The sequence below is a fragment of the Ustilaginoidea virens genome, chromosome 2 (assembly GCF_000687475.1).
Source record: "Ustilaginoidea virens chromosome 2, complete sequence".
In the NCBI taxonomy this organism is placed as follows: domain Eukaryota; kingdom Fungi; phylum Ascomycota; class Sordariomycetes; order Hypocreales; family Clavicipitaceae; genus Ustilaginoidea; species Ustilaginoidea virens.
In genome coordinates, this window is record NC_057317.1 from 4,819,035 (window position 1) to 4,845,674 (window position 26,640).

At 55.9% G+C, this 26,640-nt stretch overlaps 8 protein-coding genes across 8 annotated transcripts; 6 read left to right on the forward strand and 2 right to left on the reverse strand.

Annotated features, from left to right (window-relative positions):
• Positions 1 to 8,090: 8,090 nt before the first annotated feature.
• UV8b_03104 (uncharacterized protein) lies at positions 8,091 to 10,436 on the forward strand (the record flags this gene model as incomplete). Its single annotated transcript, XM_043140602.1, has 4 exons — positions 8,091 to 8,102; positions 8,260 to 9,417; positions 9,535 to 10,074; positions 10,149 to 10,436. The coding sequence occupies 4 exons, from the start codon at positions 8,091 to 8,093 to the stop codon at positions 10,434 to 10,436; spliced, it is 1,998 nt and encodes a 665-aa protein (XP_042996536.1).
• Positions 10,437 to 12,308: 1,872 nt separating this feature from the next.
• UV8b_03105 (uncharacterized protein) lies at positions 12,309 to 14,703 on the forward strand (the record flags this gene model as incomplete). The annotated part of the gene is made up of 3 exons (XM_043140603.1): positions 12,309 to 12,509; positions 12,690 to 13,877; positions 13,972 to 14,703. 3 exons carry the CDS (start codon positions 12,309 to 12,311, stop codon positions 14,701 to 14,703), a joined length of 2,121 nt encoding a protein of 706 aa, XP_042996537.1.
• Positions 14,704 to 16,987: 2,284 nt separating this feature from the next.
• On the forward strand, positions 16,988 to 18,478 carry UV8b_03106 (uncharacterized protein; the record flags this gene model as incomplete). Its single annotated transcript, XM_043140604.1, has 1 exon — positions 16,988 to 18,478. The coding sequence occupies one exon, from the start codon at positions 16,988 to 16,990 to the stop codon at positions 18,476 to 18,478; it is 1,491 nt and encodes a 496-aa protein (XP_042996538.1).
• Positions 18,479 to 19,143: 665 nt separating this feature from the next.
• Positions 19,144 to 20,073, forward strand: UV8b_03107 (uncharacterized protein; the record flags this gene model as incomplete). The annotated part of the gene is made up of 2 exons (XM_043140605.1): positions 19,144 to 19,291; positions 19,376 to 20,073. The coding sequence occupies 2 exons, from the start codon at positions 19,144 to 19,146 to the stop codon at positions 20,071 to 20,073; spliced, it is 846 nt and encodes a 281-aa protein (XP_042996539.1).
• A 647-nt stretch (positions 20,074 to 20,720) lies between these two features.
• Positions 20,721 to 21,130, forward strand: UV8b_03108 (uncharacterized protein; the record flags this gene model as incomplete). Its single annotated transcript, XM_043140606.1, has 2 exons — positions 20,721 to 20,837; positions 20,930 to 21,130. 2 exons carry the CDS (start codon positions 20,721 to 20,723, stop codon positions 21,128 to 21,130), a joined length of 318 nt encoding a protein of 105 aa, XP_042996540.1.
• A 267-nt stretch (positions 21,131 to 21,397) lies between these two features.
• Positions 21,398 to 22,067, forward strand: UV8b_03109 (uncharacterized protein; the record flags this gene model as incomplete). The annotated part of the gene is made up of 2 exons (XM_043140607.1): positions 21,398 to 21,738; positions 21,809 to 22,067. 2 exons carry the CDS (start codon positions 21,398 to 21,400, stop codon positions 22,065 to 22,067), a joined length of 600 nt encoding a protein of 199 aa, XP_042996541.1.
• Positions 22,068 to 22,733: 666 nt separating this feature from the next.
• On the reverse strand, positions 22,734 to 25,776 carry UV8b_03110 (uncharacterized protein; the record flags this gene model as incomplete). Its single annotated transcript, XM_043140608.1, has 2 exons — positions 22,734 to 25,103; positions 25,234 to 25,776. 2 exons carry the CDS (start codon positions 25,774 to 25,776, stop codon positions 22,734 to 22,736), a joined length of 2,913 nt encoding a protein of 970 aa, XP_042996542.1.
• A 544-nt stretch (positions 25,777 to 26,320) lies between these two features.
• UV8b_03111 (uncharacterized protein) lies at positions 26,321 to 26,536 on the reverse strand (the record flags this gene model as incomplete). The annotated part of the gene is made up of 1 exon (XM_043140609.1): positions 26,321 to 26,536. One exon carries the CDS (start codon positions 26,534 to 26,536, stop codon positions 26,321 to 26,323), a length of 216 nt encoding a protein of 71 aa, XP_042996543.1.
• Between the last annotated feature and the right edge of the window lie 104 nt (positions 26,537 to 26,640).

Here is a 26,640-nt window from a genome sequence, read left to right on the forward strand (position 1 = left end):
GCGAAGGCGCTCCAGGCGGCTCCAGGCGGCCTCGCAGTGGCTACTTTTGCCAACCGGGCGCGGCTGGGTGCTCCTCCCAGCGCTTGAGGAGCTGGAATATAGCGTCCAGCGTCCAGCGTCCAGCGTCAATCAATCAATCAATCAATCAATCAACTGGTCAATCGTGGTGACCCTGTGCAGATTGACTCCAGCCCGTGAGCAGCGCTCGCTCGCTCGCCCGCAAGCAAGATCCCAGAGGGATGCGCACGTCGAGGGCCACGTCGAGGGCCACGTCGAGGACCCCCGTTGTGTCCAGTCAAAACGGTTCTGGTCCGGTCCGGTCCATCCAATGAATCCATCGCACGCCGCGGGCTGGAAAGACTGGGAGCAAGCAAACAGCACAGCCTACGGCGAGCGATTGAAGCCTGTTGCTGCGACCAGCCCAGCCCAGACTGCACCGGCACCGCACCCGTCTTGACGGCCTGGCTCAATGTCCGCGCGGGATGGCCCTGCTGGCTGTCGCAATCCAACACGGGCTCCTGATCGCGTGCGCCTTTTTTTCTTCCCTTCTCCCCCTCTCCCCCTCCCCCCTCCTTCAGCGAAAAACCCGCCGTGGTCTCTGGCTTCTGCGTCCAAGTCGTACGAGGAGGAGACAGCCAGGAGGAGACCGCCAACTTTGATGTCGAGCGGTTGACGGAACCCGTGGCGCAGCGCAGCGCTGGTCCCACTAGGTACCTCCATGTCCCTTCCCGCTGGCCTGTCGATTTGGCGCAGGGTGCGCTGGAAATTGACATCAAATGTCCCAAGTCTCCCTGACTGACTGACTGACTGACTAACTGACTGGTCCTTGCTCTTGCTTGAGCAGGTGCGTTGGGAAACGCAAGGGGACATGGAGGGAAGGAGCACAAGACTTTCTTTCTTTGATGGTGTGGGCACCAGGAAGCTGCAATGGCAGTTACAAAGGTACATGTACCGATGTGACTTGATGCCGCCGCTCCCTTCCTGCGCCAAGCTGCGCGTCGCCAGCTGCAAGCAAGCTTGAGCACTGGCAAAGATTTTCTTCTTGTCTGGTCTGCAAGAGGTTTCTTTCTCCCTCTCTCTCCCTCCCTCTCCATGTTCGCCGCCTCATCATCAACTTGCTCCGCCGTCCTCCGAGATGGTTTTAGCTGTGTGAAACAACGTGCGTCTTTTGGCGTCTCGGGCGCCGCATGGTTCGCGACAAGCCACACCCCAGCCGGCTCCGCAGGCGCAATTGACTCGAGCCTTGGCTCTCGCTTTCCACCCTCGGTGCCCGCGCCGCGAAAAAAAAAAAAAAAAAAAAAAAGAAACCGAGCGACGAGCGGCGAGCAAATGAAGCCAGGAAACCATGCCAGACGCACAATGCGTTGCGCAGTGCGTCTCCCATGCCCTTTTTCATTGTAGCTTTCGGCTGGCGACGCCATCGGCCGTTGCGCCCAATTGCCCCATGTTTTCTCTCCACACAACCCACCCAGTCGACCCTTGGTGGGGTGAGTCGCACTGTCGCAGCCGGCGGCCAGCGGGCAAGTACATATGTAATATACCCAGAGTGGGTGCCGCTGGACCAGTGACCGCTGACAGTTCCTCATTTCAGCCGCGGTGGCACAGAAGACTCACGGCAATGACCTGCTATTACTATGGACTCGGGAGCACTCCGTATATAGCAAGTACCTAGGTACCTAGGCGCGGACCACTCCGTACGGAGTACTGAGAGGGCGAGTTCAAGGGCACAACGAATATCCCGACAACGCCAAGGCAGTTCTCTGGTTCTCATTGGCTGGCCGGGCTGCAGCAACACACGCCTTGGCCCCACCTCTGGCCGGGGAGGGGCTGCTTCACTGACGTGCAGAGCAGCGCAGCGCAGCGCAGCGCAGCGCAAGTTTGGGCTGGACTTGTGGTCGTCTTCGTCGTCGTCGTCGTCGTCGTCGTTCCTACCAGACTGCACCTCCGCAACTCCGCGCTAGCTTCCAACCTGCCTACCTAGTAGGCTAGCCTTCTGCGAATAAGAGACGTCCGCGTCTTTGCTGTGTGCCACACCTTGATGTGGCACGGGCAAGAAGACAGACATTGTACCGTGATGGAGCAGAAACCTTGACGTGACGGCACGTCCGTCGACTTCCATCCATGGGTACCTAGGTGGGTGGGTCGCGCGTCTGGTTGGTCGTGCCTGCCTGCCATGCTCTGGTTGGGCCTGGCTGGCTCACCTCACCCGCAAGCAAGCGTGGTTACGGGGCGGAGTACAGTAGCTGGCCAATGGCTGCTGTTCTGTCCCCCGCAACCTGACTGGTCTGGTTGGGCTGCAACTTATTAATGTTGCAAGCCTCAATCTCAGTGCATTCCAAACTCACCGCACGTTGGCATGGGTCATTGGCCGTGTTGATGCATCTCGATGGTTGACCTCTTTTGCGCAGCCCTTCCAAGTTCGAACCTGTCTGGAGGTCGCTCGCTTGGCGGCCTAGGCGCTTCGCGCTTCGTCGTGCCTCGTGCAAAGAACAGGACTGGACCAGACGTTCGCGGCCAATCAAGAATGCCCTGCTCGCCTGCCTGCTGCCGCCCCAGTGCCTACAGCCGCCCGCCAGCTAGGTCCAGCGCCAGCCGCCCGCCGACCTGCAGGGATCTTGATGGTGGGGTTGATTGAATGTTAGGTACCTAGGAGGTACGTACCAGACCAGACCAGACCTGACCTAACCTAAGTGTAAGGAGTACTCCGTACGTACCGGCCGTCGAAATGTCCAGTCAAACTTTTGTTCTTTGTTGCCCTTGCCCGCCGCATCTCCGCTGCGTCTGGTCTGTCTGGCACTGGAAGCGTTCGTTTGGAGCGTGCGGCCAAAAGGCATCAATGCAAGCCCAGGCCCGTGGAAAGATTAATAATAACTGCCTTAGGTACCTCATCTACTGTATGTAGGTGGTTATTGACCCCACGTCATCCCCGTCAGTCCGTCCGAGGAACACACCACGTCGCTTATCTCACGGAGACAGACGCTGGCTTGGCCGTCAAACCAAACGACTCGCGACCAAACTCTTTTGCTAGGAACGCAACCGCCGGCTCCGTGCTTGACCAGAGAGGGAGAGAGACCTGTAGTACTACGAACCATGAGGGGCGCGACAACTTGTTGCAAACTCTCAGCGACCCTGTTTCCGGCAAAAAAATCGCATGTGCGCGTTATCAGACACCGGGAACACTGCAAAGCAAAGTAAGGCCATGCAATCATCTTGGAGAACTCTGATCCAACCCGGACGACCAACTTCAATCCATCCGAGCGTGACCCTGGGACTCGTTGCTGAAGACAACGCAGCACGGGCGATATGGCGGCAGCTTATGATGGCGGATGATGCGCTCAACTGTAGACGGCCCCCGATATCGAATGGAAGGCGAATGGGTGAAGCAAGTTTCAGGGCGCAATCACCCGTACCGCGCACGCGCAGATGATTGTTCATCGCTCCGTGCATGTCTACTGGCCGGCGCACGACAAAAGTAACGCTATTCATTGTATTGAACCGGGCTTGGACTGCGACGAGCGATGCAAGCACTAATAGTCGAACCCCCGGATCCAATGAAAGATGCCCAATGTTCTCGAGACGGTGTTTCCGCATCAGGCGTCTTTGTCACCGATTTTTGCCATCTGCCCTATCCTGAACTGGGCTGGGCAGTCGATCCCGAAGCTTGCCGTATCAACTACCTGGCACACAACGGCGGGCGAGCATGAGGCCAGCGCGCAGCGCATTTGCCTGCCACTCGAATGTGGGTTTGGGCGGCACGCAAGAATACGGTGTAGCGAAGAGGAGGGGGGTTCCGGATGGTGGTCGAGGAGGGGCCGGCCGCAAGAGGATGATTTCATCAAGTCGATCGCTTGTTTCGCCTCTGCATTCAATCAGGCTAGGGTATGTTACGGAGTACAGACAAGCTATCTAAATGATGCCAGGCGCTGTTCAGAACGACCTCCTGCGGCCCAGCTCCTGCGGCCCAGCTCCTGCGGCCCAGAACGCGCATTCGCCTGGCGGCGGCGACGGCCCGGGCGAAAGCGTCCGCAGTCATTGCTTGCTTCCCGACCTCGCTCCCAACCTCGCTCCCAACCTCGCTCCCGACCTCGCTCTCTGTCCTGTTTCCAAGACCCTGGCTACATGTACATGCATACATAGCACAGACGGAGAGAGCCAGGACTTTTTGGTGGTGGATCGGCACGTCCCCCCCTGCCAAGTCCCACTGGGGCTGCTTGGATTGCGACCATGTTATAAGCGCAACGGACCGGAGCAAAGGGGAGCAAAAAGCGTCGCCAACTAATCCCACAAGTCGCGGTCCTGACCCTGATACTGATACAGCCAACGCGCAAACAAGGCCGCCTCGATGCCATGCTTGGGCCGACCAGCCTTGGCCGACTGGGGTTGCCGTGATGAAGGGATGGATTGTGGGCAACAGGGCAAAGAACAAGCCCCTTTGGAAACACCATTTTAGTGGGGAGGGGGGGGGGACTTTCTGCCGAGTAAAATCGAGGTTCTAGACCGATGAGTTGATGACGACCCAAGTAGGTAGACCTGATAAGCGAAACCTTTACAGACACGGGGCGTGGTGGCGCAAGGAAACTCTGCTGAACTCTGAAGCATATCTCATGTTTGCCCTGCGGAAGGATGCAACCATTGGCGACGGCGAAACTGGATTCTGCGGCGCGCAACTTTTCATTGGCGAAGTTGGTACTGCGGCCCTCTGCTTTAGCACTGGCCCCCCCTCGTCTGGACAATGCGAATGAGATGGCGCAAAATGAGAATGAAGAAAAAAAAAAAAAAAAAAAAAAAAAAAAAAAGACGGGATAACCAAGGCCGTGGGCGCGGCGTCCACTGCACACGTTCTGCGACCAAAGGCCGCATGCCGGGCTTATTTCAATGAGTCAGAACGACATGTCCTCTGCGCGACAGCTCAATCACGCTTTGCTTTGCGGTCTTATTCCCGAGGGGCGGCATTCTCATTCTCGCATCACGTTGATTTGCGCCCAAGCGGCGCAAGTTTCTCCGGCGGGCGGCTACGCGACGAAGAAAGAACATGGCCGTGGCCCTGAGAGCGAAGCCAACACCAGGAGCCGTGTGCGCCGTGTGCGCAGCTTGCGCAGCTTGCGCGACTCGCCAATCAAGCAAGGCAGCGGTTGGGGATGGGGGTTGGGGTTGGACAAGACAAAGAAAGACGAGCGTTTAGCGCGTGCGCAAAACTCGGCGCTGCGCAACTGGCGCATGCCGGGGTTACAAGTCGACCGCCGCGCGCAAGTCCTGCGCAAATGCGCCAACGGGGATGGGGTGACGTCGCAGCAACGCCTGCGAGGATGAGATGTCGCCGCGCTGACCGAAGCCTTTGCGACTGCCAAGAGACGATGGAAGACGATGGATGCTGTACGGTTACTTGTGGATGCGGCGTTCGCCTGGCCGAGTTCCAAACGGCGCCTTGGCCTGAGAGCAAGCGAGCCCTGCCTTCCCTTGCCGTGCGGCCGCGCGAACTACACACGAGTTGCGCCTAGGAGAAGGAAGGATTTGAATGCGCGCCACACCGGCAGGCTCTTTGACGGGTTTGTCTTTTCGGCTAGCCACGTTTGCGCCGTTGGATGACGGGAACCTCGAGGCAAGCTCCGTCCCAGCTTGCGCCGAGGTACGCCACAATTTGTTGTTTTTTTTTCACCCCTCTGTTTTTCGCATTGGGTGGTGAGTGGTGGCGCCGTGGCGGGTCAACTTGACTGCGACGGGGGCACGCACGCACGCACGCACGTCACGTGCCAGCGCGTAGGTTTCGGTGCGCGCGGCACTTGGCGGACGTTTGTGCCGGGCAGACGCGACGGGAAAAGCGGGCCAGCCATGGCACCCGTCCGGACTGGGACTAGCGCGAGGAGGCTTTCCGTCATTTTTCGCTGTTTTATTCCAGAAATGGCAGGGCAGGGCAGGGCAGGGCGGGCAGGACCCGCGATCTTGATCGTCCAGACGACCAGACGGCAAACAAGGCGCAGGAGAGGAGGGCGGACCCCGTTTCAGCTGTTTGTTGCCGGTCGCAGAAGTGGCGCCGTGCGATTCGTGCCTTTTTACCGAGCCGGCTGCCTTGGAGACGCGGGTTAGTCAGACGGTGTTGGCTGACGGCTTGTATCCCTACGGGTGTACTGTGTACTGCGTACTGTACGGGCTACGGGCTATGGATGGGGTGCCGTACCGTCTGGTACCATGTTGCTCCGTACGGCCCGGTAGGTCTGGGTGGGGCGGGGGGAGACGTCCACAGGACCTGCCGGAAAGGGCTGGGCTTGGGGCTGGGGAGCAGCTGTCAACTTGGGTAGTCTCGTGAGTTGTCTGGTGCGGTAAACAAACAAATAATAACAACAACAACAACAACAACAACAATAACAACAGCAACAACAAGAACCACCCCCAAGCCATCAACTTGCAACCCGATAGATTGACGGCTCCCATTGCCGCAGGCAAGTGGAGCTGTGGAGTCAATTGGATATGCTGCAACTGCATGCATGATGATGGCCGCGGGTGCCCATGGCGACGGGCGAGCCGATGCCATGTGCTCTGCTCTGCTTTGCTTGGCTCGGCAGCGTCAATGTTGTCAAGCCCAAGCCTCACTCACCCACATACCTCCTCTGCTCACGCAGCACGTCAAGTCACATGGCTGCCGTGAATTTCTGCACGGCTTTGTTGTTGTTGTTGTTGTTGATGTTGTCTCGGTTGCCTCGCCATGCTTTTTTGTATTTTGCCGACCTTGCACGTTTTGGCACCAGACTCTTTTATTTCACTTTGAACGCAGAACAACAGCAACAGCAACAGCAACAGCAACAGCAACAAACAGCATTCCCAAGTCGCGCCGCATCATCACCACCGGCAGGCATCTTTGATCTTTGCCCTGCCCATTGTCTCGTGCAAAGCCCGAGAGTTCTTGTCCAGGGGACTTGTTGGGGATCTGCCAGGCATTGATGTTTTAAATTGGCGAGATTGAATCTACCAGGCCAGACCACTGCCTGTGACCACTGCCAGTGACCACCGCCAGCGACCACCGCCAGCGACCACCGCCAGCGACCACCCCCAGTCACCACCCCCCAGCAGTCACCATCATCAGTGGCCGCCCCAGCCAGAAGCTGCTGCCGTCGCTCATGTCAACGTCCTTTTCCTTGCTTTTTTCTTTTGCCCCCTCGCCTGCTCACCTTGGCTTCACGACCGAAAAGACGTTAGCCTGGATACATACATACCGCGACATCATCCCTTTTTCTCGGCCTCCCTTCACCCAGGGCTCACTTGCGCACCGATTGCACAGGCAAACACAGCGGCCCATTCCCATTCCCAGTCGTCCCAGTCCCAGTCCCAGTCCCAGTCCCGTTTTCCATTTCCGCTTCCATTTCCGCTTTCAGGTACGTTGCAACCTCGCGCGTCCCAAAAACAATCCCCCCATCACATCACCACCTCCCTTCACATCACATCACCACCATTACATCACACTGGTGACTTCTTTTTTTTTTTTTTTTTTTTTTTTTTTTTTTTTTTTTTTTTTTTTGCATGCAACTACCATATCCCGCCCGTCTTGCACCTGCCCGTTTGGCATCCTCTTAATTTCTTCACTCGTCTTTGCTAATCTTGGATGGTGTTTTTCTTTTTTTTTAATACATCAGCTTGTAGGAAAGGCCACGGTGCTTTCATCCCATCAGCTACCGCGGCGTGTGCAAGTCTCAGCATTCGTGTTCCTCTCGACGATTTACTACAGGCCAACTACAGGCCAAAGGGGGAAACAAACACAAGGAAAAGAGACAAAATAAAAAAAAATAAAAAAAAAAGGAGAATAGAAGAAGGGCGGCATCCTCCCCAAACGCAAAGAGGTTGCTTCATCATCCTTTTTATTTCATCGTCCATTGATCGGATTTCATCTTCTCTTCTCCTTTTCGCATGATAGCCTCCACTCGATCGGTACGCAATCGACAAGACGAGGGCTACAAGCTCGACTCTCCCTGACGAGAATTGCTTGTCAAAGCTGAGCTTCGCGCCCTCGAATAAGATTCGCCCAATATCCTTACGCGGCACGCCTCGTTGTATTCGTTTTCCTCCATCCATCCCCTTGTTCTCTCTTTGCACAAAGGACCATGGACGCCAGAGTATGTTACCTCGGGCACTCGCAATCTCCTTTCCCCTTGTCGCTGCTCCACGCAGCTGCCCTTCTCTTTTTATTTTCCCCCTTCCTCCTCCCCTGCTGTATCTTGCTATACAACCATCTCGAGGTGTCTGCTAATCATGCATTCTTCACGCTTCTAGCCCTTTCGACCACGCGGCACCGAAAACGCCTTACAGCCTATCCATCATAGACATAAATCAACCGGCAACCTGACAATGGCTGCGGCGGCCACTGTCACGGCTGGTTTTCGCGGCCCGGCGAAACGGGCTGCCTTTGGCGACGTGACCAACACCAAAATCGTGCTCGGTAAAAGTCAAGACGGGAAGCTTGCCAAGGTGCAGACAGCTACCGGCCTGGTGAGCGCCGCCTTGATCAACAAGGAAAATGCCCCCTATAGCCGAGGAGGCAAGGATTCCTTTGCTGCCCGTCCCGCACAACGACCGAGCGCCGCATTATCAAGTAAGCCCGGCGTGGTCATGATTTCTGAACCTGGCAGAAAGCAGCCGGCAGCTGTTGGCGTCGTTCACGACGTCAACACTGCAACATCGATGGCGCTGGCAAGCGCCGGGAACCCGGCTGCCGGCCTCGCGCGACCTCGAACCGCGAATGCACTGGGTCGAGAGACTATTCTGCCTGCCGCCTCGGTTTCCTTTGACGCTCCGCCCTTGCAACCACGCCATCACAAGAGTCAGCCACATCTCAAGCAGCAGCAAAGACAACCGCCGCTGCTTCGCCGAACGCAAAGCAGGCAATTTGAGATGGTGGACCTCCCCGCCGACAAGGCAACCAGGTCAGCCGTCTCTACAGATCCGGGTCGCGTGCCGTCCCGAATCGCCGAGGAGCAAGCCGCTTACGATGACCTTTCCCACGAGCTGGATCAAGACGAGCTGCTGCACCACGTGAATCATGCTGACGGCTACGCCGGGATTCACCCGAGGATGCATCACATTTCAGAAGAGGCGCAACAACACATTCACGTCGTCCCATCCAAGGAGTCCCAGACGCAGGCGCTTTCGGAACCCGAGGAGTACTGGGATGAGGAAGAAGATGACGACTACGAAGACCAAGACCAAGCTTACACCACTGCCCATTCCTTCCGCTCCCAGAACCTCACCACAGGTGGCGTCACCACCATTCTCGCTCCTCGAGTTACGACCAAAGTGCAGCGTGAGCTGGAAGAAGCAAAGCTACAAGTTCAGCAGACTCGATCGCTGGACGACATTGAAGAGGAGATGTGGGATGTCAGCATGGTTGCCGAGTATGGAGAAGAAATCTTCGAGTACATGCGTGAGCTGGAGGTATGTGCGGTTTTGTCCCGTCTTTTTTTTCTACTTTTTTTTTTTTTTTTTGCATTTTCCCTAGCATTTACCCTCTGGTCGGTCTGCTAACTGATTCCTTTCTTTTTGCATGTGCAGATCAAGATGCAGCCAAACCCTCATTACATGGAGATGCAGACAGAGATCCAGTGGTCTATGCGCTCTGTCTTGATGGACTGGCTGGTGCAGGTTCACAACAGGTTTAGCTTGCTGCCAGAGACTCTTTTCCTCACGGTCAACTACATTGACCGGTTTCTGTCGTGCAAAATCGTGTCGATTGGGAAACTGCAGCTGGTTGGTGCCACCGCCATCCTAGTCGCCTCCAAGTACGAGGAAATCAACTGCCCCTCGCTCGACGAGATAGTCTACATGGTGGACGGCGGCTACACGACGGAGGAGATTCTCAAGGCCGAACGATTCATGCTGAGCATGCTGAGCTTTGAACTTGGTTGGCCAGGACCGATGAGCTTTCTTCGCCGAGTGAGCAAAGCCGACGACTACGATCTCGACACGCGCACGCTGGCCAAATATTTCCTCGAGCTGACCATAATGGATGAGCGTTTTGTGGCCTCGCCCCCGAGCTTCTTGGCCGCAGGAGCACACTGCCTGTCTCGGCTGGTTTTGAAAAAGGGCGACTGGGTACGTGGTGCAAAGGGTGGGAGAAGAATGATGTGGCAGATTCGGGTTGCTGACTTTTGTTTTGAAAATTCCAGAGCAAGGCGCACGTTCACTATTCGGGGTACACCTGGACCCAACTACGGCCGCTTGTAACGATGATGATTGAGTGCTGCGAACAGCCTCGCCTTCACCATGCCGCCGTGTTCGAAAAGTATCAAGAAAAGAGGTTCAAGGAGGCTTCGACGATTGTTCAGCACGCCTTGGACGCGGGCTTCACGCTGCCTCACCACAGCGTCCCGATTCGACCTCTCCGCGCGCGGGTCGAAGACGTGCCCGACGCGCTTCAGTATCCGAGCAGCTTGCTCGTGTCCACTGAGGGCTAGGCATGACGAGCGCGGCGCGAGTTGTACATGTTTCCCACTTGTCGAGACCCCGCCTGTTTTTTGCACATAATATACAGCATGGCCAGCTGCGGAATGCTTTCTGTCGGGATTTGGGATGGAAAGGCAAGCTGGAGCGTGTCACCAAACTTATTTAATCCGCATCACGTTATACCCACATGTATGTTGGCGGGAGCAACTGCAGACGAAAGTTTGCTCCATCAGTGACTAATAGGAACTGCTGCCGGGTCCTCTGCAATTGACACTTGACGGCTCTCGAAACGCAGAGGATTCGTCCGACAGCGTTTGGCCCCTTTTCCTCTTTTCCTCTTTGCCTGTTCTTTTTTACCTTTTTTTTTTTTTTTTTTTTTTACGAGATACATGACTTTTTCTGCATTGTCTTGTTGCAAGTTTTTCTCGGTACCGCTTGGGCCAAGAAGATGGTTCTGCATTTCACCTTTTTCTTCACCTTTTTTTTTTTTTCTTTTCTTTTTTTCTTCTTCTTCTCGCTTACCATTTCTGGCGTTTCCGGGCTTGCTGTTACACGTGACGGACCTGTTTTTTTTTTTTTTTTTTTTTTTTTTTTTTTTTTTTTTTTTTTTTTCTTTTTTTCTTTTTTTACTTGATATGTTATTTCAGAAGAAGAAAGAACTGGCTGTGGAAGGGATATCCCGTGTTGAAACTGAACAACGTGGAGTGAAGTGTCTTTATTTCCCGGCTCATAGATGGATTCTGGCCCTTGTTGAGGATTACTCTGTATTTTCAATCAGCATGCAAGCTGGTGCATCCGAGCTGGTGCGTCCGAGCCGGCTCATATGACGATACCGGATTTACACCCTTGTTGATCATTACTCTTGTGTATTTTCAATCAGCATCCGCGCATCCAAGCCAACCTCGGCTCCCTCCGCCGGCAATGTCCTACACAGACATCAGCGAGGCAACAAACGATGGGGGTTCATCGGCAATGGCACGTTGCGGCCGGTGATGTTGAGGCGAGCATGGACTTACACGGGCAATCGTTTGTCCGCGACACGTGCCTTGCTCCCCCCCCCCCCTGGCAGGTCCGCCCGCACAAGCCACTTGTTAAGTCTACAGCAGAAGTTTGTTGCCACACAATCCGATTGTCGCCGGGGCCACACTCCTTCAAGCCTCCCGCGCCGCCATCCGCATCCAGGAGAAAATTTTCTCCCCCGTGCCTCGTTCCGCTTGCCTTTGTCTGCCTGCCTGCCTGCGTTTGTCCGCCCTCGCGCCGCCTGGACGTCGTCGCATTGCGTGCTTCTCGCGTTCGAATCCTTTGCAATCGCTGCACTACCTGGCCTTGCGCGACTTTTCGATTGTTTGGAGCAGTTTATTTTTTATTTTTTATTTTTGCTTTATTTTATAAATTCCCCCGTGACTGGACCCGCCTGCTCGGTTCCGTGTCCCCTCGACTAGCGAATAGCAGCAGACAAGGGAGGGAAACCCCGTCCTCCTGAGCCCACTTCTGCCAAAAATCCAATTGACAGATCCTCCCTACCTATGGTTCTCCATCATCGGAGAAAACAAAAAGAAAACAAAAGACAGGAGAGGGGATCCGTTCATTTATCCTAGGCACGCGCCGCGCTCGTTTACCTTGGCCATCGTCTACGGCTGCAGAGAAGAAGCGATCCGGTTGATGCTCTGCTCCCTCGAGGGTTTCCTGATTTGGACTTCGGCTTGCTCTTAGGTGTCCAGTTTTGGGTACCGACACGTTAACCGACGAGTGGATTTGGCTGCGACCTTGGATAGATCTCTTGCACGTCAAAAGAGAAGAAGAAGAACCAAAAAAAAAAGAAAAAAAAAATCAATTCTCACCCTCCCCCACGCACGCACGTCCATCCTCGTGACTCCTTCATCATGGCCAGTCCTTCGGCGGTGATCAAGGAAGCTGTCAAGGAGACGCTCGTGGGCTCCGAGGTCGAGGAGCCGGGTGCTCAGCTTTCGGCGCAGAGCAGAGCGCGCTTCAACGCGCATGCTGTCAATGACCCCGAGACGGGCGAGCTGTACATGGGGCAGGACGAGTTTATCAATGCCATTGCGCCCAAGGACGAAGATTATGTGAGTGTCGCGAGGCTTCCGTGGGGAAAATAAGGGAAAGGAAGAGGCGAAAAAAAAAGAAAAAAAAGAAAAAAAGAAGGAAAAAGAACCGCAGAACAGACAAGAGTGTCTGGGCGGAGCAAAAGGAAAAGGCAAAACGTTTGGTTTCAAAAAATTCTTACACTGGCGTGAATGGGACAGCACAAAATCAAGCGAGACCAGTACTCGATCCTCTTCCGCGTCGCCGACAACAAGGGCTCCGGACGCGTCAGCCTGACGGACTGGGGCGTCTTTGAGAACCTCTTGCTGAAGCCCGATGCCGAGTACGAAATCGCGTTCCGCGTCTTTGACGTCGACCGCACCGGCGACGTCAAGTACGACGACTTCCGACGCCTCTACGAGCTCAACAAAGGCCCCGACAGCATCCCCTTTGACTGGGACTGCGAGTGGGCCAAGCTGTACCTCGGCAGCAAGAAGAAGCGCCACAGCCTGAGCTACCCCCAGTTCTCGCAGATGCTGCGCGGCCTGCAGGGCGAGCGCATCCGCCAGGCCTTCCAGCTGCTCGACAAGGACGGCGACGGGTACATCGACCCGGAGGAGTTTGAGCGCATCATCCGCGAGACGTCCAAGCACAAGCTGTCGGACCACGTGCTCAACAACCTGCACACGCTCTGCAACATCTCGACCGGCAGCAAGATCTCCTACGCCAACGTCCGCGCCTTCCAGAACATGATCCAGGAGATGGACCTGGTCGAGCTCATTGTGCGCCGCGCCCTCGCCAAGAGCTCCGACGGCAAGATCACCCGCGCCGAGTTTGCCCACGAGGCCGCCAAGGTCACGCGCTTCTCCCTCTTCACCCCCATGGAGGCCGACGTCTTGTTCCACTTTGCCAGCCTGGACGAGCCCTCGGGCCGCCTGAGCCTGCGGGACTTTGCCAAGGTCCTCGACCCCTCGTGGCGGAGCCCCATGTACGAGGCGGACGAGTCCGGGCCCGGGCTCAAGCCCGCCGCGGCGGCCAAGGGCTCTCTCCTGAAGGGCGCCGCCGAGTCGGCCTACAACTTTGCCCTGGGGAGTCTGGCCGGCGCTTTCGGCGCCTTCATGGTGTACCCCATCGACCTGGTCAAGACGCGCCTGCAGAACCAGCGCGGCGCCCAGCCCGGCCAGAGGCTGTACAAGAACTCGATCGACTGCTTCCAAAAGGTGTTCCGCAACGAGGGCCTGCGAGGCTTGTACTCGGGTGTTTTGCCGCAGCTGGTTGGCGTGGCTCCCGAAAAGGCCATCAAGCTGACCGTCAACGACCTTGTGCGCCGGCACTTTACCGACAAGCAGGGGCGCATTCCGCTGAGCGCCGAGATTCTGGCCGGCGCCAGTGCCGGAGGGTGCCAAGTGGTGAGTAGTTTGGATGAAACTTTTTTTTTCTTCCTTACTTTTCTTTCTTTCCTTCTTTGTTTCCGGAATATCCCCCGGCTAACCTACTCTCCAGGTCTTCACCAACCCCCTCGAAATCGTCAAGATTCGTCTTCAGGTCCAGGGCGAGGTGGCCAAGTCGGTCGAGGGCGCCCCCCGGCGGTCGGCCATGTGGATCGTGCGCAACCTCGGGCTGGTCGGCCTCTACAAGGGAGCCTCGGCGTGCCTGCTGCGCGACGTGCCCTTCTCCGCCATCTACTTCCCCACGTACAACCACCTGAAGAAGGACTTTTTCGGCGAGTCGCCCACCAAGAAGCTGGGCGTGCTGCAGCTCCTGACGGCGGGCGCCATCGCCGGCATGCCGGCGGCGTACCTGACCACGCCGTGCGACGTCATCAAGACGCGGCTGCAGGTCGAGGCGCGCAAGGGCGAGGCCTCGTACACGGGGCTCCGGCACGCCGCCCGCACCATCTGGAGGGAGGAGGGCTTCACCGCCTTCTTCAAGGGAGGCCCGGCCCGCATCTTCCGGTCCTCGCCGCAGTTCGGCTTCACCCTCGCCGCCTACGAGGTCCTGCAGAACGTGCTCCCCATGCCGGGCAGGAGCCGGGACGACGAGGCGTCGATGCCGACGACCCTGGCGGCCGGCCCGGGGCCCGGCGGCCCGGACTCGTCGTCGCCCTTGTCGCGCAGCAGAAACGCCCTCAAGATCATCCTGGACCTGGACGAGGACTTTGGCCGCGCCAGGATCCCCGACGCCAGGACCTGGAAGGGACTGCCTAGGGCTATCGGGGGTGGCGGGAGCCCATGAAAGGAAAAAAGGAGGGCGCAAAGGGTCTGGATTCCATCGAAAAGATGGCGGGGATGAACTCACGCGCTCCACTCGAGAACACGCCTCTTCTGGTGACCACTCCGATAGTCGATCTGATCATGAATAGCAGCGCGGATGACATGCCCATGGTGATGCCTGGCAAGAATGTGGTCACGGCCTTTATCAACAGGACCCCCACACGGAGGTCGCCTGCACTGTGTCCAGGGAGCAGAGTTCAACCACCCACCACTACTATGTTTTTCTCTTTTTTTTTTCTTTTCGTTTCCCTATCTCTTTACTCTATCGCATCAGATACTGGCGTTGGGGAGGTTGTTGTTGGGGGGGAAGGAGGCCGGGGTTTTTTTTTTTTTTTTGCTGTTTCAGCATCGCAGCCCATTTTGCTCTGCGTATCCTGCCATCTCTGTTTCCACCACGTACTTTTCTCTTCTCTACTACCTACCTATGTAGATCTCCCCCTTTCCCCCCCCTTTTTTTTTCTTTTCATGACGCAAGTGGGAAATTTGATTCGAGGTTTTCCTGCTGGATAGAATGGGCGCGCTTGCCCACGCATCATCACCAAGACGGGGCTGGGCGGGTGGACAGGCCCCACGACTTGATTCATTTCATTTATCTCGCAAATAGACCAGGTCGGACGCTCCATTGCTCATTTCCCGCAGGGTGATCGTCGACGCCGGCAAAGGCGGACGCACAGGCTCGGCATATCCGTCCGGGATGCCGCTGTTTGGCAAGCTTGGTCGGCCGAGCTCGCACGGGGTCCCTATGTCTCATTGCAGTTCTTCAACCATGTCGCAGCCGACCATTGTTTTCCCCCTGCAGGGGGCTTCCGAGCGGCGCCGTGGGGGAAGATCGTCGCCGGCGTCCAATCGGGGCGAGGCGCGTTGGGACGCGCGCGCACTTGTGCAATTTGCCTCCTGGGGGGGGGGGATAGCCATGCAGAAACGAGGTTGGGAATGCACATGCAGTCTGCCGTTGCTGGAGCTGGACCCCTGGGCCCTGCCTGGATGGGGTGGGGGGGGGGGGGTTTGCGAGGCCGGCATCTGAGGGGTCCGAGGGTCTCAACCAGGGCCACGTGGGCTGCAGAAGGAAGACAGACCGGCCCATCTAGATTCTAGGGTTACTTATGCACTTTGTCTGTGTGCTTGTTTCCTCATCTCATCACGTAGGTGACTGGGTAGCTTGCTTGTTTGTTTTATCATTGGGGATTCATTTATGCGATTATTCAATCATTCATTTGCTGGTTGCTTTTTTTTTTTTTCCCTTTTTTCCTTTTTTGCTCTTTTTTTTATTTATTTATTTATTTATTTATTTTTTTTTATCCAGGCAACGGCCAGGCCAACTCGCACTTGCCCCCGGCCAGACGAGAGAATCGCTCCTGCAGAATGCACGCGCTCCTAACTAATCTTTCCTAGCGCGGAAGCTGCGACCGAAACGCCACGGCTCTTTTCCAAAACGCACTAGCAGAGCGCACGACGACGCCCTTCTAGCCCGAATCTGCGCCGCCAATTATACCGGAACCTCTACTCCCAATGCCACATGCCAGTCCTCTTCCCCAAGCCTCGATGGGCCACAGCGGCGTCTGCCCGCCGGGGTGTGTGGCAGGATGCCGCAAAACGACTTCGCCGCCGTAGACCCTTCTCGGCGGACGTGTCTTGTCTGTCGTGTCTACTGCGCGATTGATGACGACGAGGCAGAGCGCGGCGCTGACGCTGGAAATCAGGGCTGGCTCCCTTCCGGCTTCGCCAACCAACTGCCCGAGGCAGACGGCATGCAGAAATCCCCTGCTTGGCCTGCTCTGGGGACCATGGTCGGAAGCAAGCCTCCCCCTTGGCAACGGTTGCATGCCATGCCGAAAGGGCGGTTTCGCAGGCATCGCGCAATTTGCCCGCAAAACAAGTCTCAAACATCATCACCACCCCGGTGCCCGCACCACCCAATTACCGGTCGGCAATCACCGCCAACCAGTCTGTGCGCTGCTTCGGATCTCTCCAGCTCATGACAAGATGCAGGCGCAAGAGACAGGGACAGGCATGCTTGACTGCCATGGCAAAAGCAAAGTCTCGTCTCATCCGCCCCCTCGTCTCCATCCACGACAGCGGGCATATAAAGACATGTGTCGTCTGCCGCTCCTTTAGCTGTTGGCCGCAGCAAGATATCCTTCCTTTCAGCAGCGTGTTTAGCAAACTTGTTCATACATTCGTCATTCGCTATCTAACCTCTAGTCAGTCCTTTCCAAATCTGCTTATACGCGTCGACGAATTTCACGATGCATTCCTCAGTTTACGCCGTTCTCCTCACCTGCCTTTACGGCAGCTCCTTCGGTGCTCCCATTGTCAATACTGGCAATGTCCTCGCGGGCTGGAGCAACGTTGCTTCTGCTGCTGGGGATTTAGCCAAGGGCGTGGACCTTGGATCCGCCCCTGTCATAACCAAGAAGGACGTTGTCGATGTGGACGCCCTTGCCAATGTCGATGCAACCGTCTTGCGTCGACAAGTCATCCCAGGTGTCGATGGACTGGTCGACAAGCTGCCTTTTGGAGAAGTCACCAAGGATCTCCCTGTCGACAAGCTCCCGATTGACAAGCTCCCAATCGACAAGCTCCCTATCGTTGGCGGTGTTAAGCGAGATATCATCCCAGGTGTCGATGGACTGGTCAATAAGCTGCCTTTTGCTGGAGAAGTCACCAAGGATCTCCCGATCGACAAGCTCCCGATCGACAAGCTCCCGATCGACAAGCTCCCGATCGACAAGCTCCCGATCGACAAGCTCCCTGTCGATAAGCTTCCTATTAACAAGCTCCCTATCGTTGGCGGTATTAAGCGAGATATTATCCCAGGTGTCGATGGACTGGTCGATAAGCTGCCTTTTGTTGGAGAAGTCACCAAGGATCTCCCTGTCGACAAGCTCCCTGTCGATAAGCTTCCTATTAACAAGCTCCCTATCGTTGGCGGTATTAAGCGAGACATTATCCCAGGTGTCGATGGACTGGTCGATAAGCTGCCTTTTGTTGGAGAAGTCACCAAGGATCTCCCTGTCGACAAGCTCCCTGTCGATAAGCTTCCTATTAACAAGCTCCCTATCGTTGGCGGTATTAAGCGAGACATTATCCCAGGTGTCGATGGACTAGTCGATAAGCTGCCTTTTGTTGGAGAAGTCACCAAGGATCTCCCTGTCGACAAGCTCCCTGTCGATAAGCTTCCTATTAACAAGCTCCCTATCGTTGGCGGTATTAAGCGAGACATTATCCCAGGTGTCGATGGACTGGTCGATAAGCTGCCTTTTGTTGGAGAAGTCACCAAGGATCTCCCTGTCGACAAGCTCCCTGTCGATAAGCTTCCTATTAACAAGCTCCCTATCGTTGGCGGTATTAAGCGAGACATTATCCCAGGTGTCGATGGACTAGTCGATAAGCTGCCTTTTGTTGGAGAAGTCACCAAGGATCTCCCTGTCGACAAGCTCCCTATCGATAAGCTTCCTATCGTTGGCGGTGTTAAGCGAGACATGATCCCAGGTGTCGATGGACTGGTCGATAAGCTGCCTTTTGTTGGAGAAGTCACCAAGGATCTCCCTATCGACAAGCTCCCTATCGTTGGCGGTATTAAGCGAGACATGATCCCAGGTGTCGATGGACTGGTCAATAAGCTGCCTTTTGTTGGAGAAGTCACCAAGGATATTACTGGCACTGGGCTCAATGGTGTTGAAGATCGTGTTATCGGAGGCTTGTCACACACCATTCCCGCCAGCAAAGGAAATTAAGAATTGTCACGGGTCGGGGGGCGGGGTTCATGTTCATGTTCATGATAGGATCACGATGCTGTGTATTCGTGGCGGCACAATGTATTTATTGTAACCTGCAAGCTCGTTGGATCTTTGACCTTCGAGTTGGAGATGTTTTGATGCGTATACTCTATTTCAGGAAAATAGAACGGGCGCTCAAATGCTTATTGAGTATATATACCAAGATACGAAGTGTTTATATTGAGCGATAGCATCCTTGGATAACACACGTCAATGTCTCGCAATGTGTACGGAGTAATTGCGACTGGGCTTTGAATCGGCGGCAGATGCGGAATTGATCCGATATTCGGCGGTGACGTTGACGGTGACACTGACGGTGACGTTGCAAGCGGCTTGAGCCAAGTCACTCCGCCTGCCCCGCCCAGGAAGGCGCAATCGAGCAACGACTACTCCGTACTCCGTACAGTAACAACAGCTGCCTACGGAGGGAGTGCCTTGCCAAAACTACTGGTGGAAGGCGCCACCAGGGGCCAGGACGGACAACGACTGACTGTCATTGGTTCCCCCGCTCTTCTGCCAGACTCGATTGAATCCTTGGAGGACGACGGATTCTGTCTGCTTCACACACTCTCTTGGCCATTGACGCCTAAAAGGTGGCCAACCCGGGCCAGCATTCATTCAGCATGAGCTTTCTCCAGGCCCTGTCCGGCCTCGTTGGCTGGATCTACACCTTTTGCTGGAGCGCATCGTTTTACCCCCAGCTACTACTCAATCTTGGCAACAAGAGCACCGCGGGCACCACCGTCGACTTTCCCTTCATCAACTCGTTAGGTATGGCGCGCCAAAAGCATGCTTGTCATGTCCCTGCGAGGAAGACGAAGCAGACGACGGCCGGGTGCTGACAAGGAGACGCAGGATTCCTTGCTTATTTCGCCTCCAACACTGCCTTCTACTACTCCCCCGCCATCCGCAAGCAGTACGCCGCCAGACACAACCGTCTCACCCCGACCGTCCAGTTCAACGACATCGCCTTTGCGCTGCACGCCTCCGTCGTCTCTTGCATCACCCTGTCGCAGTACCTCTTGCGGCCTCTCTGGGGCTTCTCCCAGACCCCCGCCCACCGCCCCAGTCGCTTCATCCTCGGTGTCGCCGCAGGGTGCGTTGCCGGCCTTGTTGCCACCTACTTGATGGTCGCGTCCGCTGCCGCCAAGGGCCACATTGACCCGGCCGAGGACTGGTGCGAGCTGGATGTCGTCTACGCGCTGGGCTACGTGAAGCTCATCATCACGCTCGTCAAGTTCACGCCGCAGATCCTCGTCAACTATCGCAACAAAAGCACAAAGGGCTGGAGCATATGGCAAATCACGTTGGATTTTGCCGGCGGCGTCCTAAGCGTGGCCCAGCAGGCCATCGACAGTTATCTGCAGCATGACTGGAGCGGTCTCACGGGCAATCCGGTCAAGTTCGCCCTGGGCAACGTTAGCATGGTGTATGACTGCGTCTTTTTTGCCCAGCATTACGTTCTGTACAGCGGGTCTCATGCTACACGCGGGAGCTTGGAGGAAGACTCTCTGCTGGTGGATGAGGACGAACGGCAGGGACGGGTAGACTAGGTGCGTACATGAAGAACTGTATGCTAGACGAAGCTGTGTACTACGCTTAATAACATGTGTGTGGCGGTAGATTCTCCAACCTGGAATGTATTGGGGCGCAAAAATATTCGATGCAAACCTTTTCTCGTAGACGTATGAAAGCTCCGAGCCAGACCTGCTGCGATAATGAGAACTACGGTCTGGCGTGAGAATTTATTCCATCTCGCGGATCCTCAAAGGACTTCCGCCCCGAGAAACTCCCCGTCACCAACAAAACACCAGCACTTTGTTTTGTCGAGCCGGCAATCGTCACCGGCACAAGCAACTGGCAGCCCCGTCTTTTCTCAGTTACTCATGCCAATCTGATCTGATGCGCATCACCAAGTCGGGGGCTGGTAGACATTTGGCGCTCTTCTACCCGTATGGATGGTTTGGCCCATTGATTGCTTGCTCCGCACATCAACAAAAGCCAACTGGGGCTCAAACACCCTTTCCCAGACACGGCAACTTGCGAATCCAAACCAGTCGGCGCGTTCGAGCTGCAGCAAGGCTCTTAGAGTTGCCTTTGGCACCACAATCACGTCCACTCGGAGAAAAATGCAGCGTCGCACAGGTGCTTACGCAAGCCATCCGTCTGGACCGTCTCGCTTGCAGCCATACTTTGGCAAATGCACGATGCGCAAACTATATCAACCACAGACGAGCAACCCGCGTGTGCCGCACACGACCGCCCCGCGGCAAACTATGGTTTGGCCTCACCAAGTCATCCAAACTGTAACCCCAGAGTCAGTGAACGTACCTTTTCCTTGGGCGTTGCGCATGAACCTTGCTTACAAGTAGCCCTTGCTGCCCATTGGGGGTTCATGAATCCGTCCAGTCAAACTGCCGGGACCGCGAGATCCAAGTCCCTTTTTTCAGACTGCGCATCATGTCAAGGCAGTACGGGCTCATACGGAGCTTTGGGATCATGTTGTCGATGTCGGCCAAACCGCGAGGTGCTTCCCAAGTCTGCAACCACGGCCTCTGCCTCTGTCCATCAGAACCACTGACAGTCCGCTCCCTACCATCACCACCCTGAACTCTGCTACATCCATCTTCGCCAAATAGACTACGCAGGCTGTCCTCTCCCTCAAACTATATTTCCCGGGGGAAAAGCTAGATGGTCTATATAAGCCCATCCTCTTCACCCGCAACCATATCTACCTGGCCATCCAGTTATCCCTGTCGTTCTTCAAAGCAATCAAATCCTTGAAAGCTATCAAAGCCTTTAAAGCCATCAGAGCCTTCAGAGCCATCAGAGCCATCAGAGCCTTCAGAGCCATCAAAGCTTTCAGACACTTTCAAAATGACTCTCCTCATGAACGGCGCTCTCCCTCCCTCCGAGGAGCCTCCCCAGGCCACATCCACATCGCAGTCCCTCCCCCAGCGCCTGCAGACCTTCAAGCTCCAGCAGCAGCAGCTCGCCGACCTCCGCCGCGAGGAGCAGCAACGCAAATGGCAAGAAATCAACGACGCCCTCAGCAACTTCCACATCACCCCCGCCGCCGAGGACCAGAACTTCGCCGAGCTGGCAGAGGAGGTGCGCGGCTACGAGTCGTACATCAGCATCGGCCACCCGCCCCAGGACCAGCAGGCAGGCGAGGCATCCTCTCATTCTCTTCGGCGATGGCCGCGCGCCAGTGCAGCGTACGTACAGTACATCCCACCCGGCCGCGCACTCGGCGGGCTCAAAGACTAACTAACCCTCGTCCCACAGGAAGAAGAATGAACGGACCGCCGCGAGGAACGGCCAGCTGTTCCGGGATGACCCCGACGCGGTGCTGCAGCCTCTCCGGTGCCCCGGCAACGGACAGGTCATTTTCTGGTTTCCCGACTCCCTGCCCGAGCTGCGCAAGACGGGGGAGAATGCGCTCAACCAGATTGTGCTGCACCTGGATGACAACTTTGACTTTTCGCTGCATCGCGAGGCCAAGATTGAGTGGATATCTCGCCGCTGGGTCAAGCTTGATTTCTGAGAGTGTTTTGAGGGGACGATGCCGCGTGCCGCTTGCTGTGCGTTGCAGTTTCCATCTTGCTGCTATGTAATGGGGGCTTTGTGTTGGGTCTTTATATTGGGGCGGTGTATAATTGGGGGTCTTTTTGTACCGGGTGTTTACGTCCGTCTGTCTCTCTACCTGCCTGCCCCGGATGGTTTACTGGGTATTCGTCAACGATACGGCACAAGGCAAGCAAGCTGGAGAACCAACAGAAACACATACTCTTGCTCGACCATTCAACGTCTGTCACAAGGACAAACAGATGGACGAACCCCGATGACACATGCTCGGGCGAGGGACGACGAGACAAGACAAACAAGACAGGACAAACAAGACAAGACAAACAAGACAAGACAAGACAAGACAAGACAAGACAAGACAAAGACGACAAAAGTCTTGGGACAGGAAATTGAATTGACTTGTTGGCTGGGCTCGCTTGACCAAAGACTTTTGCAGCCTCGACTCCCTGGTATGCTCTCGTACAAGTACACACCCCCATCATCTCATATCCCCCACACCATCTATGCCCCTTTATGCCCCTTTATGCCCCTTTGTGCCCCTTTCCCCATCCCCCCACAAGAGAATACAACATCTAGTAGTGGTACAGGCGTCTCTACGCTTGGGGTATTTAATGTATTTACACGACTACACGACAAAACTCATGACTCGCCCTCCGCGCACAGCAATGGCCGTCTTGGCCTTCTTCAAGTCGTATTTCCCGCCGCTGAACCGCTCCTTGCCCAGCTGGCTGTCGAGGATTGCGGTTATCATCCACTGCTTCAGCTCGTCACCCTGCAGTCCCGCAGGAGGAGGAGCCACGTCCACTACGCCCCGGACTTTCCCGTTGATCTGTACAGCGCAAGGCTGCTTCCGAGGCTGGAGCATGGCGGATCCCAGCGTGCCGTCCTGTGTGGGGAAACGTGTCGTGCTGAAGACAGACCCTCTCGAGGGATGCAACACGCTCCAGCACTCTTCGGCAAAGGCAGGTGCGATAGGCGCCAGCAGCTTGGTGAGGGTGCTGGTCGCATGCCTTTTGTAATTGTCGTCCGCTTTCGAGCTCAGCAGAGCGTTGGTGAGACTCATCAGATCCGACACGATGGTGTTCAGCGAGTAGACGTCGTCGTACGAGTGCGTCACCGAGGCGATTGTCCGCTGCACGTGTCGCCACAACGCAGTGTCGGCATCCCACTGTGCCAGCTCGCGCGCACTCATCGAGCCCACTTTCTGAAAGCTCGACTCCAACAGGTCCCTGGCTTGTCCTGGTTCTTCTGGCGACGCCGACAGTGCCACGACCTGGTCGTGCAATCTCTGCAGCCAGCGGGTGACTCCCGAGATTTTGGCTTCATCCCAGTTCAGCACATCCCCGACCGGTGCCTGAAAGAGCATGTGAGCTCTGGTGGCATCAGCGCCGTACTTGGCAATGAATTCCGTGGGATCAACGCCGTTGTGCTTGGACTTGGACATCTTCTCAAAGGCTACTGTGGCATCCGCACCGGTGGCCACGACCTTGGGGGATGCCGGGTCGGAGAGATCGACTTCGCTGGGTTTCAGAAAGGCGCCATTGTCAGGATTGATGTACGTCTTTCCATGCACCATTCCCTGCGTAATCAGGCGCTTGAACGGTTCCGCTGACGACGACGTCTGCTCCGTGAAGCCTGCCATCAGCGGAGTCGAGGCCAAGAACTTGTAGATGAACCGAGCATACAGGAGATGCAAGATGGCATGTTCGATGCCTCCAATGTATGTGTCTACCGGCAGAATCTTGCTGGCTTCCGGGGAGAACAGCTGCTCGGCGTTGTGCGGGTCCGCGAAGCGTGCATAGTACCAGCTCGAGTCAACAAACGTATCCATGGTATCCGTATCCCGGCGAGCAGGTCCTTTGCACTTGGGGCAGTCGGCCTTCACAAACTCGGCAAGGGACTCGAGCGGATTTCCCGTCTTACCCCCGGACCAGTGCTCCGGAACAGTCGGCAGCTTGACGGGCAAGTCTCCGTCCGGTACCGGCACCGCACCGCAAGAGTCGCAATGGATAATCGGGATCGGCGTTCCCCAATACCGTTGGCGGCTAATGAGCCAGTCCCGTAGACGCCACCTCTCGACGGGCTTTGCCAAGTTTGCTGCCTCTAGCATGCGCACCATGGTCTGGCCAGCTTCTTGTGAAAGCTTCCCCTTGAAGGCGCCACTGTGCTGGGTCATGACGCCATGGGCCACAAAGGGCCTCTCGTAGGGGAAGACGGTTGTGCTCTCGTCTTCCGATGCTGCAAGCACCATTCGTATGGGCTGATCGGCATGATGCGTCTTCCAGAATGAATGATCGCGCACATCATGGCCTGGGACACCCATGACAGCGCCTTCACCATAATCGCCCAGGACGTACGGCGCAACATAGATGGGGAGCGACGCCTTTGTAGCGTCAGGGGTGTCGTCATGGTATGCCAGTGGATTGATGGCGCGCAGTTGGGGCAACAGATAACCAACCTTGGAATCAGGTGGCAGGCCTGGGAGGGTGTCCAAGAAGGCTTGGAGCTCAGCATCACTCTGTGCCAATTGACCAACCACGGGGTGCGACGCAGCTAGAGCAATGTACTGGACCCCAAAGAGTGTATCCGGCCGAGTGGTGAAGACCTCGATTGCTGCCCCGACATTGACACCACCGAGGGCCATTATAGGGAACTTGACCATGGCTCCGGTGGATTTTCCTAGCCAATTCTTTTGCTGCGAAATTACGCGCTCCGGCCAGGCATTTCCCTTTGCGAGTTCATCCAAGTCTCTCAGAAGAGCATCTCGATACGCCGAGGTGCGGAAGAACCATTGCTTCAGCTTTTTCTTTTCGACCTTGGCCCCGGACCTCCACGAGCAGCCACTGGCATCAACCTGTTCATTGGCCAAGACGGTCTTATCGATGGGATCGTAGTTGACCTCGGCTTCAGCTTGGTAGGCAAGCCCTCTTTCATGCAACATGAGAAAGAGCTTTTGTGTGTGTTTGTAAAAGTCGGGTTCGCAAGCTGTAACCTCCTGCACAATAGTAAAAAAAAAAAAAAAAAAAAAAAAAAAAAAAAAAAAAAAAAAAAAACAATCAGTCAGTCAGTCAGTCAGCAAGCCCTTGTGCGAAGGGTAGAAGAAGGAAGCATGGAAGCCAGCTCACACGGCTCCAGTCCCAGCTGCCATTCATAACATCCAGCTGCTCCCTCATTTTCGCAATGTTGGTCCTCGTCCAATCCCCTGGCGCAATGCCTCGTTCGAGAGCAGCATTCTCAGCCGGCAGGCCAAAGGCATCCCAGCCCATTGGCAAAAGGACGTCGTCTCCTTGTAGTCTATGATATCGAGCGACCACGTCGGCGATAGTGTAGACTCGCAAGTGCCCGAGGTGTAGGCTACCAGAAGGGTACGGGAACATTGGCAGGACATACTTTGTCCCCGGGCGGTTGTCCTGCTGCGGCGTGGCGACCTTGCGTTGCAGCCTCGGCGCCGCTTCCTCTTCTTTCCACTTCTGCCTCCATTTGCTGTCCAACGAGTTCAAGTCAACCGCATACCATCTCCGGGACGACGGGCTCCATACAGTAGAAGCACGTAGCTGAGGGTGACGCGCTCCAGACCCGTTGCCGTTGCGGCTTACTCCATGAAAAGCTGCCCGTAGAGCTGGACTGACTCCTTTGCAGGTCCTCAGCTTTGCGCACGTCGCGTACATGATGGCAGGTGCATTGTGCGAGGTTGGGTGGGAAAAGAGCAGAATGCTGAAAGCTTGGTTACGAGCTTGGCTGCTTTGAAGAAAGCTTCAACGCGTGGCACAAAGACACGAAGATGACGATGACGGAATTTTCAAGTTGGGAAGGAGACTGGAGGCAGTACGGCAGGACGGCAGGACCTGCAGGGGCTCCTGCCGTTTCCATGCACTGTGCGTCATTGGGCTTTGATGAGAGAAGCCAGCCGTTCAAGCCCCGCTATAGCAGGTACATAGGTACCAGACTGTACCTGGTCCAAAACAGGGGATGGACACACTATCACGCAGCGATTGTACTCCGTACGAAAAACGCAGTATACCAGGTACATACCTAACGCATCACGGCTGGGGGTACGTACTAGAGAAGGGTCTGGCAGGCTGCCCCGCCATGCCGTGCCGTTTGCGACGGAAGTCATTTGACGCATTGGGTTGCGCCGCCGAGATGTGCTCCTTCCTCGGACACGAAAATGCCCTGATATTTCCCCCCAAGCAAGGTGCCGACTTCATCTCATCAAGCGTCAACGTCAACGTCAACGTGCTTCTCTCGCCTGTCCTCCGCACACAAAGCTCCAGCCCGCCCGCTTCGTGGTGTTTGGCAGCGCATTTTGCAGTTCAAGGCCGTCTGTCTGCGGTGCGCTGTCTGCCCGGACTGCCGCTGTGGCCAGCCAGTGCCGCCATCCGCGCCATCCCCATCCCCATCCCCATCCCCATCCCACTTCCCCTCCATTTGGCAACAATTGACACAAGTTACTTACTGCTGTTACGACTTCTTGAAACCCGCCGTCGCTTTCAAGTCGCATCATCTCCTGCGCTCACTGCAAGTCCTTTCCA